The sequence below is a fragment of the Mycteria americana genome, chromosome 9, assembly GCF_035582795.1.
Source record: "Mycteria americana isolate JAX WOST 10 ecotype Jacksonville Zoo and Gardens chromosome 9, USCA_MyAme_1.0, whole genome shotgun sequence".
NCBI classification, from domain to species: domain Eukaryota; kingdom Metazoa; phylum Chordata; class Aves; order Ciconiiformes; family Ciconiidae; genus Mycteria; species Mycteria americana.
The window spans coordinates 556,068-572,043 of record NC_134373.1 but is presented as its reverse complement, the minus strand read 5'-3'; the positions used below and the strand labels follow the sequence as shown (position 1 = coordinate 572,043).

At 46.7% G+C, this 15,976-nt stretch overlaps 2 protein-coding genes across 2 annotated transcripts; both read left to right on the top strand.

Annotated features, from left to right (window-relative positions):
• Window positions 1-36: 36 nt before the first annotated feature.
• Window positions 37-1,448, top strand: YBEY (ybeY metalloendoribonuclease). The gene is made up of 3 exons (XM_075512146.1): window positions 37-405; window positions 852-920; window positions 1,180-1,448. The coding sequence occupies exons 1-3, from the start codon at window positions 67-69 to the stop codon at window positions 1,264-1,266; spliced, it is 495 nt and encodes a 164-aa protein (XP_075368261.1). The 5' UTR covers window positions 37-66; the 3' UTR covers window positions 1,267-1,448.
• POFUT2 (protein O-fucosyltransferase 2) lies at window positions 1,365-15,724 on the top strand. Its single transcript, XM_075512206.1, has 9 exons — window positions 1,365-1,546; window positions 2,347-2,597; window positions 3,706-3,850; window positions 4,197-4,307; window positions 8,654-8,720; window positions 12,110-12,235; window positions 12,812-12,992; window positions 13,856-13,979; window positions 14,264-15,724. The coding sequence occupies exons 1-9, from the start codon at window positions 1,365-1,367 to the stop codon at window positions 14,415-14,417; spliced, it is 1,341 nt and encodes a 446-aa protein (XP_075368321.1). The 3' UTR covers window positions 14,418-15,724.
• The last annotated feature ends 252 nt before the right edge of the window (window positions 15,725-15,976 follow it).

Below are 15,976 nucleotides of genomic sequence, written 5' to 3'. Positions count from 1 at the left end.
CGGGGCGAGAAGGGGGGGCGGGGTCCCGCCGCCGCCGCCGCCGCCGCCGCCGCCGCCGCCATCGCCATGAGCGTGGCGCTGCGGAACGCCCAGCGCGCCGTGCCGGTGCGTCGCGCCCCGCTCCGCCGCGCCGTGTGCGCCCTGCGGGCCGCCCTGGGCGCTTCTTGCTTCGACGTGGGGCTGGTCTGCGCCGGCAACGGGCTGATGCGGCGTCTTAACGGCGCGTACCGGCAGCGCCCGGAGCCTACCGACGTCCTCTCCTTCCCCTTCCACCGGGTGGCGGCGGGGGAGCTGCCGCGGCCGCGCTGCCGCGACGAGTACAACTTGGGGGACATCTTCCTCGGGGTGGAGTACATCCACCAGCAGTGCCGCGCCACCGGGGAGGATTTCGACGGCGTCCTGGCGGTGAGCCCCGCCGCGGGCAGCGGGCCTGCCCGGCCCTCCGCGGGCAGCGCTCCCCCGGGTCCTACGCTGCAGGGAAGGACAGCCGCGGGGTCGTCCCCCAGGGACAGGGTAGCGGCTGCCGCTTTCCCAGCCCGGCCGGGCCGAACGGGGAGGTGGCGATCTTGCAGCTTACCCCAAAAGATTAACTCTGTGTTTCAAAAGCGATTTATCCGCTGAGTTCGGGCGCTGCCTGATCTGTGTCGTTTTGCACGCAGAGTGCCAGCTTTTCCCTGCCACTTCTGGCAAAACGGCAAATGGTCTGGTAGGGGCTGGCCCTGGTCACCCCTCGTGCCCCGGTTCGTGCGGGGCGGGCTGCGTCGCTGGCGCCGGGGCTGCCTGCGCCGGCGAGCTGCTGGCGTCGGGGCTGAGTTGGTTAAGCTGTCGTTTGTTCTTGCCTCTTTGCACAGGTGACGGCAGCCCACGGACTGTGCCATTTGCTTGGCTACCAGCACAACACAAAACCCGAGTGGCAACAGGTACGGCGATGCCCTGGAGCTGGGGAAGGTGCGCGGGGTCCAGCCGGTGTCAGGTCCTACGGGGTGGAAAGCGTCCCCCCGCCTCGCACCCCCGTGGCGGGGAACCTGCGGGTCCGGCCCGCCGGGCGGGCGGCTCTTGCAGAGCCGCGGCTCGCGTTGATGCCGGCCTCGGCAGCCGCCGAGACGCCGCTAGCCCGGCCGCGGAGCGCGGTGCTGGCGGCGCTGACCGCGGCTTCTCTCCTGCGCCCTCCTCCCGCAGATGTACCAGAAGGAGGTGGAGATCCTGGAGGAACTGAACCGCCTCACCGGCGCCAGCCTCCGGCCCCTGACCGCGGGCCTCTTCTGAGGCAGCCGCGCCGGGGACCCCGCGGCCGCCGCTTCCCGCCCGCGCACCGAGGGGCCGGGCCGCCGCCGGGGCCGCCCCGGACGTGGCGCGGCGCGGGGATGGCGGCGCAAGGCCCTGGCTGCCGCCTCCTGCCGCCGCCGCTGCTGCTGCTGCTGCTGCTGCTGGGCCTGGCCGCGCTCGCCCTCCCGTCGCCTGCCGCCGCCCAGCCGCCGCCCGCCGCCCTCCGCGCCGGCCACGCCGCCTCCTCGCTGCCCCCCGCCGCTGCCGCGCCGCGCACCAGGTGAGGAGCGGCCCCCCCGACGCCGTGGGCCCCGGCAGGGCCATGCCTGGGCAGCACCAGCCCCCCGCCAGCCGCAGCGCGGGCGCGCCCGCCGCAGGCCGGTCCTGCCTGCCAGGGTCAGGCCCTGCCACCCCCGGGACCCTCCTCTCATCCCAGCCTCCTGCGTGGTGTCCCCAGGGGACACGGCAGGTCCCCTGCACAGGTGACGCGCCATGTCTCTGAGCCATCGGCTAGTGCGCATGTAAAGGTCCTTCACCTGCTGGTGCTGTTTGGGTCCTTTCTGGAAGATGCCACCGTCGTCGCAGCTGTCTGGGGGCTTTCCTGCTCTGAGCGTGGCCTGGGGACCCCTGCCTGTCAGCCCTGCGGCGGGTGACGTGCACCCTTTTCCCCTGTCCCTCCTGAATGTGTCCTCCTGCCTTCGTGTTCGGCTCACAGGAATTAGCCCGAGTAACGTGCCAGTTGTTTCATCATTCTCACCACGCACCGTGTTACCCTCAGGACGTGCAAGACATCCAAGGGGTTCACTCCTTTGCCCTGTGCATCCCGCCCCGCCACAGGAGAGGCTCGTGGCATGTGCCACCTTGATGATGTCCCGCGAGGAGACTTCCGTGGCCCCCCCAGCCCCTGCAGCACGGACTGCTCTCCCTTCCCCTACTTCATCCCCTTCTAACTACCACAAACTTATGAAAGAGGAACAGTTTCCATCCCAGGAGAGTTGTGTCACATGATTGCGTGGTAAAAAAGAACTTGTAAATTGGTTTAAATTCCCTGAAGTAATTCTATTGCTTTGTTCTCCCCAGATACCTTTTGTATGATGTAAATCCTCCTGAAGGGTTCAACCTTCGCAGAGATGTCTATATTCGTGTTGCTTCCCTTCTAAAGACCTTGCTGAAAAGTGAAAACTGGGTGTTAGTTCTGCCTCCCTGGGGACGTCTTTATCACTGGCAGAGCCCCGACATCCTTCAGGTCCGGATCCCTTGGTCTGAGTTCTTCGATCTCTCAAGCCTCAACAGGAACATCCCTGTCATTGAATATGAGCAGTTCCTTGCAGGTAGAGTATGGAATCATACAATCTACAGTTGACAAAGTATTTGAGGTGGTTTCTTCACAGGATTATCCTTATGTGTGCTTTCATCCTTATATGTGAAATAAAAAAAGTTAAAGGTGGCGAGAGGAGGGATGGGAAAGAATTGTGCTGAGTAACAAACCACTAGGATGAAATATCCCAATTATTTGGCAGCTCATTTGATGTAGCACTGTCGGCCCCTGACTTCCTAGGGACTCCAGAGAAAGACGGTTAATGCCTCTGGTTAAAGTCACAGATACCTCTGCGTAATTTTGGCAATAGTAACTACCCTGTAAGGAGGGAGAGGCAGCCTGCAGCTCTCTGTCGAAGTACAGACAAGCCACCTTTTTCTGGAGGTGGTTGGACAGTAAAAGCTGTACAGCAGGTTCTTCGGTGAACTTACTTTTTCATCGTCAATGCTGCACGTAACTCAAAATACTTACCCCCTGCTTTTTGTGTGCAAAACAGTATGTAAGAGAAAGGCTTTCTCTAAGAATATGGAAACTGTGAAGTTGGTTCCTTTAGCATTTAATGCCATGTTGAGCTAATCACCAAATGCCAAAATCCACAGCAGTGTCGCAGACTTTTTCAGCAAAGGAAATAAAGGCCACTGAATGTCACACCTCTGCAAAGAGCTCTGAAGGAATGGTTGTCCCCTGCCTTTCGGGGAAAAAGCATTTAGAAACCCTGAAATTTAGGGGAAGAAGGGCTTGTACTTGGCACTTCTTGGAGGCACTCTTCCCATAGCAGCTACCTACAGCAGCTGCTAAACCTCTGTGCTTCATGATGTGTTTTACCCAGCTTTTAAATTTACATTTCCCTGGCGATTCAGTTCTGTTTGGCACACTAAATCATGCGTAACGTGGTGGGAGTAGCAGGTTGTCGCATCCCCTGACCCTTTTAGCTTTTCTGGCTCACATAGAACTTCCTTTCCTTTTTTATAGGGAAAACGGGGAAGAGAGAGAGTAGTGTAATATTAGCATTTCTAGCAGATACTGCAAGTATGCAGTAAGATACTGTAAGTAATGCTAGTTCATACCTTTATCGTGTGGGTTTTCGTGCTCACAAATGCTTTGCTTTGCCTTCTGCTCAGAGTCAGGTGGGCCCTTTATTGAACAGATTTACGTCCTACAAGGCTACGCAGAAGGATGGAAAGAAGGAACATGGGAAGAAAAAATAGATGAAAGGCCATGCATTGATCAGCTTATGTACTCCAAAGACAAACATGAGTATTACAGGTAACATCTAGTAGTCCTTTCAGTCTTATTTTTAGTTGTATTCAATGAGACATTTGCCCACTCTAACAGAACGTCCTGGTGCGGTTATTGTAGTGTTGTCTGTGAATCTCTGGATGCTTGGGGTTCGCTTTGTTTTTAAAAGCCCATCAATAATGAAATGTTATATTGGTACTAGAAGATCTAATTTTAGAAAGTTGTTGTTTCACACAAAAACAGTGTAAAGGAGCTGGCTGGTTTGTTTACATTATGTATCATCTTCCTAGGGTGTACTGTTTATTTGTCTCATTGTATATGACATTAATTTAAAATACAAGCTTGTGAACCGATACTTTGTGTTCCCTTTCAGGGGATGGTTCTGGGGTTACGAGGAAACGCGGGGCCTAAATGTCTCTTGTTTGTCTGTCCAAGGATCTGCCTCTATTGTGGCTCCCATCCTTTTGAAGAACACTTCGGCCCAGTGAGTTGCCTTCTATTACTATTTATTGTTGTATTGCGCACCCACAAACCCATTGCCAGGTGGGAAGAGCAGGGGGAACTTACAGGCTATGTCCCACTGTTGTGGTACTTCATCACTGAGTTATTGTAATCTGTTAAAATCGTTACAAAAGGAATTTACACTGTAAGAAACACCTAACTATAAGTTAGGTTAAATGCTGCAGTGCTAAAACCTAAGAGGAAATAGCCTTGAGCTCCTTCATATTCTCTCTCAGGTAGCTAAATGTCCTTGCCACCCTGTGTTTACCTTTCCTTCCTTTATCCTTCGATGCTGGGTCAAGAGAGAACAAACAAAGTGAAGTCAGTGTTTCCCAAGCCCATGTCTCGGATCAGGAGGTGCAGTGCCTGGTCTCCTGTGATGTCTGTCCTCAATAGTGTGAGCTGGGTTTAGAGACAGCAAGCAGCATGTCTCATCTTTGTCCTCTGAGATGCCACTAGGATGATCAGAGGAAAGGAAAGCTCTTACATGAGAGATGGAGCATGCTTACATTATCCCAGTAGCAAAGTATTTCCAGTCAGCTGTGACCCTCTAACAGCTGAAGCAAAGCAAAAGCTACTGGGGTACAGGGGAGAGCAGGAAGAGGAAATAATCGCTGTCTATGAATACATCAGGGGAATAAATCCATAGGAGAAACACAGACTGTGTAAACTGAAGTGCAGTTTTGCCATGAGAGCAAAAACATCCAAAAATTTGACATCAATACAATTTAATTGGAAATGAGATGAAGGTTCCCCTAAGGAGAGCAGTGGGGATCTGTAGTACCTCCCGCTGGGAGCAGAGGAAGCAAAGTCCTATTTTTTAACAGGAATGTTGTTCTATTTGTAGGAGTTATACCATAATCTTTGCCAGTGACAGCAGAAAACTGGATTAGATAAGCCATAGAGGTCTCCATGTTTAGCCCTACAGTTAACTCTTTCACGGCAACTGTCAAAGGTCTGGCAATGAGGAACATCAAGACAAAAATTGGGAGTGGTGCCCAAGTATTCCTAACACCCAGACAAGGTGCCTTATCCACAAGATCACATTTCTCAGTCAGACGCAAGGAGGAAGAAGTACCAACATAACAGCAATGTAAGGGCAGCTACAGTCGTTCATGTTAAAACTAGTGGTTCATTTTAAAGTCAGTCTAGTTTAGTCTGTGAAATCCAAGAGTGACTAAAATCAGATGTCTGAGGAAAAGTATAAGAACTGTGCAAGTGTGTGTAATGCCTCCCCTGAGTCCTGTCACATCTTTCAGATTTGTGATTGTAGGGACCTTCTGAGCCAAAAGTGATCTTCCTATCTTTTATGTCCTTCAGTGAGTCCATGGATCTGTGCAAGCTTCCCTTTGAACCCCCCTGCACACTGTTAGCATCCACAGAATCTTGGGACGAGACCTAAATGTTTTGCACCTTTACTGCGCATCCTATGAAAATCCACCTCCTTTTGTAACTCCTACCTGCAAGTTTCATCTAATGTCCCCTAGTTCATGTAGTGGAAGAGACAGTGAACAAACAGCTCATCCATGTTCACCTCCACACCATGCATGATTTTACATCTCTCTATCATATTCTCCCTCAGTTTTCTCCTCTGCAGTGTGAAGACTCCTGGCTTCATTAGTTGTTCTTTGCATGAAAGCCATTCCATGCCTTTGGTCATCCTCATTGCCATTCTCTGAACCTTTACAGTTCAACTGAAACCTGCACACTGGGTGCAGGTAAACCCATTACAAGTGGTATAATGACATGCTCTGTTTAGTGCTCTCTTCTTTTTCTGGTAATTCCTAATATACCAGTTCCTTTTCTTGACCTCTGATGGGTGTTGCCTTGGCGTTTTCATCAAACTGTCTTCATTCCAGAGCATTGAGCCCTTTAGTTATCAGATGAAACCAGTAATTTTTTTCCTGGATGCACTCGTACATTAGATTTCATCTGCCACTTTATTGGCCAGTCATCAGACTTCTCTAATTCTTCACAATTGGCCTTTGTCTTTGCTGCTCTGAGCAATTTAAAATGATTGGGAAGCTGTGTCACCCCAAAGTTCATGCCCTTTTGTAGGTTGTTCAGGGATATTGGGAAAAGCAGATCCCTTCCACTTGTGACCTCCATCTACAATGAGAACTAGACATTTATCCCTGTCTTTAAACTTTATTTTTAATCCATGCAAGGACCTTCTCTCCTGTGCCATTGCTGTTTTCTTAAAAGCCTTTAACGAAGGCTGTCAGGAAATCCTGGTAGGCAATATCAATGAGATTTCCCTTACCCGCATGTGTGCTTATGTCTTCAGACTGCTCTAATTGTTTGGAGTTCAGAGCTCCATGTTGATACTTCTCCAGTTTACTTTAGGTATCCATTAATTCTGTTTTTTATAATAGCTGCTATTAAGTTGTCCAGTACTGACATCAGGTTTACCACTCTGTTGCATCCCAGACCTCCCCAAGTGCATTTTTAGAAAATTGACATCACATTTGCTGTGTTGCAGTTTTAAGCGAGAAGTTGCATACCAGAATTAGTGGTGCAGCTGCTTCATCTTTGAGTTCCTTGACAACTGTTGGGTGAATACTGCCCAGTGTTGGCCATTTGTTGGTTCATTTTGTCTAGCTGTTCCATTGCTGGACAATTCCTATGGACGCTTTGGTTTGAGACGCGTTCTCTGAGTTCCCCTGTAAAAAGTAGTTCTGGCATGTGAATCTTCCCAGCTCCTCCACCTAGCACATAGCTACAAAAAATTATGTTAGCTGTTTCTGTCATGTTGTTACCATCTCTAAGTGCTTGTTAAGCTTTTAATTTCCTTTTTCTTTGTATTGGAATGAAGATTTGCCATTGGATTGAAGGCATTTATTTCTTGTCGCTCAAATTCTTTTTTGACCTTCTGTATTGTCTTTTTCTATTTAACTTTGTGGAGTTTATGAGCCTTTCTGTTTTCTTCACTTGGACACTACTTCTGCATTTTTGCATAGTCCCCTTTTTGAAACTGAATGCAACTGCTGTAACTTTCCTTTGGCCATTTTTGATCCAGTAGGATGAGTATGTTTATGGCCACTGTCACAGAGTAGCTCTTCCACTGTGAGATTTTGGTCCGTGTCTTGCTGCTGCTCAGGACAATGTCAGGAGCTACTCCCTGCCCAGCTGGTTCATGGAACTGTCTTTGACAGTGTCTCAAACTGCAGTTGCTTGGTCACATCCCGCTATGACACTTGCCCAGCTTACCTCAGGATAGCTGAAATCTCCAATGAGATTCCCATATTGATCTCCCGTATTGCCCTTTTGGCCAGACAATCAGTTGTATGGTCCTAGTACCTGTATTATTACTCTTCAGATATGGTCGCTTGTAGGAATCTTCCTGATACATTTAGATTATTCATCTAATTCACCTCCAAGCTTCCTGTTAAATGCAGTGCTGCTTCTCCACCAGCACAGTCTAGTCTATTTTCCAGATTATTTGTAGCCTTATCTGCAAGCGTCCAGCTGATTATCAGCAGTGATAATCTAAAGTTGATTGGTTATTTGCTTCCTCTCATTTTAGTAGATGAGAGGTCCAGATAATGACTTTGACCCCCTTCAGCAGAAGCATTTCTCTGTGTGTTTGCTCATATTCAGCGTGCTCAGAGCACAAACTAAGCCTACATCCCCTATGCTCTTGGATAGTCAAAACTTTCAGAATCTCTTCTGCTTCTTAGAACTCGGGTAGTGCAGTTATGTTTCCAGTACGCAGTCCTGAACCGTGTGTATTTATGAAAAGCACAGGCAGTTTTCATGTTAGTGAAAAATTTTAATTTTAAAATTTGTGCTTAGTTGCTACCACACGTTTTTGTAGTGTCTATGTGTTCTTTGATCTATTGTTTTACGATAGGACATTTTACTCCACGTGTGGAAAACACCTTCTCTGGTTTTGCTTCCGTGAGCATGACTCCTGCTTCCTCCAAGAGGCTCTCACATGCTCCGAGGCTGAGCATCATCTCATAGGTCGCTTCTCCCCTTTGGCTCACTCTCCCTGTTGGCAATCTTATTTCTCCAGCAGCAACTACTGTGAGGACTACGTGGGGGATTGTTAATGCTTGTTCGTGTTTAACTGTCAGAATTAACAGCGTACCATGTATTAAGGAAGAGAGCAGGAACACGCAGTGGCATAGTTCCCTTCTCTGCCCAGCAGGCTAGGGGTCACAATTTGCTTTATACAGAACAGATTGGCAGCCTATCCCTCATTCCCCGTGCTCCCTTTGCAAATAGATCATAGTCTGTGCTTTATCCTAGCAACTGTATGAAGAAACATCGTAATGTAAATTTTATTCCTAAGGGAACTGCACTCAGTTTTACAATTTTTAATAGGTCAGTGATGTTAGACAGAGCTGAAAACCTTCTTCATGACCACTACGGAGGGAAAGATTATTGGAATGTGAGTATTTTCCAGTTAGCTTCTCTAGACTTTCTACTTGATTCTGATAAAAATTCAGTAACCGATATGTGCTTCAGTTTTGCCTCGGGTTTCTTTTCTTGAAAGTAACTTGTGTCTTATGTATCAGCAGTGTATGCTAAAGATGGTCTTCAGGCTGCTGTGGATTAATGTAATGCAGGAATTTGTCCTGGTGTCTTGTCCCCAAAGACTCAGTGCTGCAGGGCGTGGCCTTTAGAAGGACCTCCCCTATGCAACACATCTGCAATCAGAAGGGAACTGCCTTTGTGCGGTTTCCCGTGTAGTCAGCCTCAAGGTTAGATTTCTCAAAAGAGTTCCCGAAGGTGCTCAGTATTGTCCTAACTGTCTCCCCATTGGCTTTGATGGCAAAATTCCCAGGTTTCAAGGTAATACTGAGCACTTTGGGAGACCCCCACCCAAGGGTCTATGGTAAAGTAATTCCTATGGGAAGAGTTTTAAGACAAAGTTAAAGGTGCAGCCACAGGAAAATGGAACACAATATGGAGTGCTTGATACAATTACAATTTCTAAGAGAAAGTGGCTCTCATGATATTACGAAACAAGTTATGTAGACCTCAGTCCTGGAAGATATAAACATCTGGCTCTTCACTTGGCATATTTTTCAGAAATGGACCAAACAGTAGTTTGCTAACTCTTAATTTTCCATTGAGAGTGACTTTCCAAACAGAGAAATGCAACCCACATATTATTTCCGAGTCTGACTTGTAGTCCTGTAAAAGCAGGCATGAAATCCGTATGAATCTATAACACACATTTCTTAACAGTGGCACTTTAAACATTATCTCAACCATTTAAACTTGTCTCAAAATTATTTAAAACTTTCTGGAAAATATTCTTCTTTCTTTTATTTCAATTTTAACTACCTGCATGATTGTTGGTTGTTGTTTTTTTCTTAATAACTCTGGATAACATCTGGAGTTCTTTATAAATCTTGCCTATATAGATGCCTATGCAAGACGGCATCTATAAAACAGATGCCGTCTTGTCTCAAAGAAATTTTTAAATTGTAACGAGTCAGCTTCCCTTTGCAACCAACTTGTGTCTTTGGTGTCCAAAAATATTTGAATTTAATATTGAGCCGCATTGTTCTCACCGTTGCCACCATTTTTGTCTAGGCTTCTCTACCATTGCAAGCTGAAATATATTGTTTTGGGATTCTTAATGGTTGAATGACCACGGAGCAGGAAAGACCTCCCAGAATGATTTAGGAGCAACTGTTGAATCCCTTGAAGAGCATCAGTGTAGCATGTAGACCACATGAGTGCTTTACCATCTACATGGAAGCAGAAAGTTCTCTAAGGACAACTCTAGAAAAGCCAGCAGTTTTGCATTTGGTTTCACCATTTTGGGGGGATGATCTCAAATAATTAGAGGATCTGTACCATTAATTCAATTCATGTACACGAACCAACACTGATTTTGTTTGTTTTCCCAAACTTAGAATTACAGCAAAATGTAGGTGGGGAGGTGTCTCGGCAGCCCTGCCTCGAGGTTTGCACTCCAGAACTTGATCTGGTGGTTTGGGGCTGTGTCCAGCTGAAGGTGGAAAGTCCCCACAGATGGAGATCTGCCACCTCTCTGGGGCCTGTCCCATGGCGGTGCGACTCTTGTGGGCAGGAGGTTTTGCCTGATATCCAAACAGAAGTTGCCTTGCTGCAGCTTGGGCCCAGGGCCTCTTGTCTTTTTCCATGCACCTCTGAGAAGCATCTGTCCCTTCTCTGTTTCTTTGCAGACAAAAAGGGAGAAGAAGCAAAACTTGGAGGTAGTCGGAAAGGGTGACAGTATCTCACGTGCAGATTTGAAACATATACTTTAAATAAGAGGATAACCAGATACAGAGAGCATCCACTTCAGAAAGTGCATCAGTGGAGGTTCACACGTTCATCTGTTTTCTCTTTTACATATGCTGTGGCAAAATAAGCGTTCATGCAGAACAGCTGCTGTTAGAGGAGTGCTTTGTGCCCAGGAAAAACTTGGCACAGCATACTGCATGGGTGCCAGACATGACATGGCAGTCGTGCAATCCATCAGGATGACATTTAGAGGTGTTTGACATGAGCATAGCATTCAAAGGTGTTTATTGTCCTCCTCAGTGCACTGCACTGCCATGGGTTGCGTACACGTTTGCTGCCTCTTGAGCATACTGTGTTCGTCGCATCTTGGGTAAGGTACGCGATGACTCGACAGGATCGTATTGTGTTGACGTATTACAAAAACTGAACTGCAGTGTGAGCGTTCTGCAGCAGACGGTGTGTACGTCCTCCCTTCATATAAACATTTTGCTGGAGGATTTGGGATGCGATTAGAAGGCCAGTGCTGATCTCTTTAAAGATGCTAGAAGAGCAGGCTTTGTACTTCCATTAAATATTTAGAGGGGCGTGGTACCAGTGTGATGGATCTGACAGAAGAGTAAATTGTTCTGTGTCTTATTGAATGATACAGAGGAGGAACCAGTTCAACCACAGTGAGTTTGGCATATGGAGAAATAGCTGCTCTGGGAAAAGGTGTGAAAAATCTGGCAGATTCTAGTTTCTACCCTTTTGCTAGAGCAAGGTGAAGGCACGATCGGTGTGGCTGTGTCTTGGAGTACCAGAAATGCTCTGCCTGGCTTCTCCACTGCGTAGTGAACTCTGTCCACTATGGGCTTTACCGTGCTGAGAAAAGAGAGGCCGTTGGAAATTGAAGAGAGGTGTCTTCATTGCACCTTCTTTGGTGCCCATCACACAACAGACTACAGACTTGTATAAAACTAAGAATTAGACCAAATTGCCAAGTGTCCTTTGTAAGCGGTGTAAGTCACGTGGGATCTCCTTAGTTCTGTTGTGTGTGCCTATTAACAAGAAGTGTGATTGTGTGCAGTGGTGACTGCATCACAAAATCTTTGAAAGAGGTTATTATCCACAGGTGAAGGAAACCTCCTTTTTTGCCACTTTTCCACTGAATTTGATAGGAGTGTCATTTTTTTTAAGCAGGTTTTATTCTTACGGGTGTTTTGCAAGCTAAACAGCAGGAGTTTGTAAACTTGTTTGCCCAGCTTTTGTTTCCAAAGGTGAGGTATATTGCTGGGGTGTTTAATTTGGTATATTATGTGTTCTGTTGTGTAAATAACTACAGTTTACTCTGTACACCTATGTATTGCAGGGTCAGATGAGTATGCTGGTGTAAATGTGGTTATGATTAGGATTAAACAGTTAAAGCTCAGATGAAAGGTTAGGAATTGTTGCTTGTAGTGCTGCATGGATGTATCAGAAGTAACTGCATCCTGGAAGCTCTGTGTATGTGAAACTATCTCCATTTAGTCATTTTTAGTTCTCCCTTTTCTGATTCGGCATCTGCTCTTATTCCAACAGACCCGCCGGAGCATGGTGTTTGCTAAACACCTCCGTGTAGTGGGAGACGAGTTTAGAAACAAGTATCTTCAATCCACAGATGAGGCAGACAGGACTCATTACAAGGAGGACTGGACACAGATGAAGGTAAAATCATAACAGTCTGTTTCCTATAATAAATGTATATTTTTTTTTTTTTTTAAATTGCATACTCCTGGCTGCACACTGCAGGGAATATTGTAAGATACATGTGAATCCAGCGCTCTCTGCTCAGATTGAGGTGGACGTGCATGCTCCTACTGTAGCCTCTTCTCCCTATGTGACGTGAGTTAACAGAGCCTGTTGAGATGCGGCTGACTGGTTCTGGGTGCCAGATTTCTGTTACCCTTGTTTCACTAAAGGAACCTTGTATTTCTTCTTGTGTTCAGCATCGTCTGTGGGTGTCAAGTTCAGCTGCAAACTGCCAGTTGTGGATTTGGTCAAGGAGAGCAATTTTTGCTTACAAGGATTTCGCGCTCTAGTTTCTCTTGTATGAGGCAGGCCACCCAAGATCACAACGTTGCAGTAAATGTCCCAAAATACTGCCAATCCATACCTTAAAATTACTTTCTGCAGCTAGAGTAATTCAGTGCCTTATCCAGAGATAATGCGTTCAGGCCTTTTCAGTGTGAATGAATAGTGGTGCTCTGGAGTTTTTAAAGTTTATTGATCTTTCTCTTTTAGGTTAAGATGGGCACAGCTCTAGGTGGTCCATACCTTGGTGTTCATCTCAGAAGGAAAGACTTCATTTGGGGTCACAGAGAAGACGTGCCTTCCCTGCAAGGAGCAGTAAAGAAAATCCGCAGCCTCTTGGAGATGCATAAACTTGAAAAAGTTTTTGTAGCCACTGATGCTGTTGAGGAGGGTAGGCAGATTATTGTCAGTTTAGGATTGATAACTTTTGACAATGAGTGCAGCAATTACCACTTTGTTTTTATAAATGACTGGAAGTTCATATGCCTCCATCATTGAATGGGGAATTGAACAGGATTGGGCAGCTGTTTCCTTCCAGCTTCAATAGTTGGTATCAAGCCATTCATTTGGTGTTTCCTGTAGGAGATTTGACGGTCTCTACAATGGGAAATTGGGAATTGAGTTTGCCTGTTCCTCCTCCTCTTTCTTCTATCCCACCTTTTTTCTTAGCATTTCAGTGACTCTTGGACATGCTGGTGGGAAGGGTCCTCTGAAGTCTCCCACCCAACCTTCCCTTGGCTACCCCCAGCACCAGACTGGAGTGGACCTGGTTGTGTGTGGCCAAGGCTTAGAAACCCCCAAGGGTGGGGTTCCCCCCGCCAGGCCTTATCCCAGGGCGGGATCTCCCTCCTGGTAGTATCTAGGGATCTGTTTCAATGCATGATGTTAGAATAACCCTGCAGGGCATGGCATCTACAGTAACTAATCTTAAGTTTGCTGTCAAGAAAGGCCTCTTGGTACATCTATCCTGTAGGATTAGACAGCGAGGCTAGTGGTAGCATCTGTTCTACCCCTTGCAGGCTTCCCCACCCCCTGAGAATTGGCCTCCTCGGCACCACGTCTCTGCCCCACTGGCTCCCCGCCACCTACAATACTCTGATGTTTAGCAAACATGTTGTAAAATTTGTAGGTAGATTTTGGTTTCACTTGCTTCGTAACTGTTCACCCAGGGCTTCTTTAAATGCTTACATTTTATGACAGCAGTGAGTTGCTCTTTATAATGTAAAAATGAATTTGCATCTTTCCCTTTTTCAGAGATTGAATTGCTCAAGAAACTGCTGCCTGAGATGGTGAGGTTTGAACCCTCTTGGGAGGAGCTGGAACTCTACAAAGACGGGGGCTTGGCCGTGATTGACCAGTGGATCTGTGCGCATGCAAGGTAGGGAATTTGACTTTTCTTTGGGGAGCCAAATCTTACTGTCACAAAACTGAATATTGTTTTTGACCCAGATATAGTTGTTTACAAATCATATGACATGATATTATATAATTGATATATTTATAATAGATGTATAATAGTTGTATTTTGTATATATATAATATATATGATAATTTCATTATCGTATCATTTCAGTGAACATTAAAATTCATTGGATTGAAATCAATTACTTGCATTTTAAAAACTGGCCCCCTTCACAAACCTGTTCTGATTTTTTTTCACAGGTATTTTATAGGCACCTCAGTTTCAACATTTTCCTTCCGGATCCATGAGGAAAGGGAGATCTTGGGATTTGATCCAAAAACAACGTACAACCGATTTTGTGGTGACAAAGAGAAAAACTGTGAGCAGCCAACTCACTGGAAAATTGTATACTAAAATACAGAGAAATCGAAGAACTTCAGTACTGGTGAGCTCAAAGCAATAAGGAAAAAATTACGGGGAAATACCTCCCTTTGACCAAACTACAGCTTGGTCCTCAACGCTGTTCTTGGTGTTTACTTGACATTTGGGTTTTGAAGTACAAGTAATATTAATCTTCTTAGTCAGGCATTGATGGGAGCGAGAAAAATGGAAGTCAGCCTGGGATCCAGTTGTCAGCATATCTAGAATTAGAGGACAATACCAGACACTGCAATTGAGACTTGAAAGGCAAAACTTTGTCCTGAAACTGAGTAACGAGCAAAGTAAGAAGTAAGTCGTGGCTTGCTTTGGAGTCCTGAGGAAGAAAAGGAACAGTTTTAACTTCTATAACTGTAACACAGCTGTGGTCTGTACTGCATTTCTGTCTTTATTTTTAGTTCTGTTCAGTGTTTGCCCCTCTGATTGCAAAAAATACATCCCAGTAATTCAACAAATGAATTTTCTGCACTTCTGCTTTCAGTTTATGCAAGGGAGCAAACTGAGGACAATCACAGACAGCAAAGGTCATTGGGCCTTGAGATAAAGTGTATAAGCCTAGCAGTCGGGAACCTTGCAGGTGAGGTTGTGCTCTGATGGAGATGGCTGGCTGGTGGTACAGGGGAAGAGGCCCATGCTACACCACCAGCCAGAGGGAAAGCACAGCTCCTGTTGGAGAAGGGTTTTGTATGAGTACCAATTCTAGCTCTTGCAGTCTCCTGCTATGTAGAATTGGCTGCTGGGAAGTATTCTGCTTCATTCTGTGCTTCAGGTGGGTCTTTTGCCCTGCAGGTCTACATGGCTCTGTTAAGCACGAGAAACCTTTTTCAAAAGTGGACTAGGAGACATTTCAAAAGGTGAAGCAGACATTGTTCCTTAAAGTCAGTTTTACCAGATTACCTCGCCGTTAGCAGACCCTTCACTTGCTCTTTCCTCTTGGCTTGAGTAGGAGTCTATATCACCCTCCTGCACTGTGCAGGGGACACTTCACAGATGCTCCCAGACAATGAGGTTGCTTCCTCCCATGCAACTGCACTGTAAGCTGTGAAGACTTCTCAGACAGTAGTAGCAGCAGCTCTCCTCTTCTTACCAGCTGTTTATTGTATCTCCGTGCAGCAGCTGAGCCTCTTGTGATGACAAAGTGGGGAGCCCAGTATTTCAAAGCAGTGCCTTTTCCCACCAAGTCCAATGTTCTCGTTTAGCCTGTGCACCATGTAAAGCGATGGTGGCATTTTACGTGTAATGTATACCTCCTTAAGAAAAATAAAAAGCTTTGTAGCATTTTATGTGGCGTCTCCATGCTTCTTACTTCTTTCTAACCATGCATTTCGCTGTCTCCTGGCTCCAGTGCTAGCACTGGACTCCAGTGTAGGAGAAACTTGGATAAAACCTGCATGCCCTAACAAGGTTTGTTTCATCGATTGTCCCATGAGGTGCCACATTAGCAAGTGTAGCTGGCATTACCCTTCTTGGCAGTGGGAGACTGTATCTGGTAAGTCTCGGTGCCCCCAACTGCAAGAGGGATGTAGACAAACAGG

What these genes read in the sequence shown, in the direction of transcription:
- YBEY (XM_075512146.1), top strand. Translation starts at nt 67, where the DNA reads ATGAGCGTGGCGCTGCGGAACGCCCAGCGCGCCGTGCCGGTGCGTCGC. An exon ending in ATTTCGACGGCGTCCTGGCG is followed by an intron (nt 406 to 851) that starts GTGAGCCCCGCC and finishes CTCTTTGCACAG; the next exon opens with GTGACGGCAGCCCACGGACT. An exon ending in CAAAACCCGAGTGGCAACAG is followed by an intron (nt 921 to 1,179) that starts GTACGGCGATGC and finishes CTCCTCCCGCAG; the next exon opens with ATGTACCAGAAGGAGGTGGA.
- POFUT2 (XM_075512206.1), top strand. Translation starts at nt 1,365, where the DNA reads ATGGCGGCGCAAGGCCCTGGCTGCCGCCTCCTGCCGCCGCCGCTGCTG. An exon ending in GACAAACATGAGTATTACAG is followed by an intron (nt 3,851 to 4,196) that starts GTAACATCTAGT and finishes GTTCCCTTTCAG; the next exon opens with GGGATGGTTCTGGGGTTACG. An exon ending in CACTGATGCTGTTGAGGAGG is followed by an intron (nt 12,993 to 13,855) that starts GTAGGCAGATTA and finishes TCCCTTTTTCAG; the next exon opens with AGATTGAATTGCTCAAGAAA.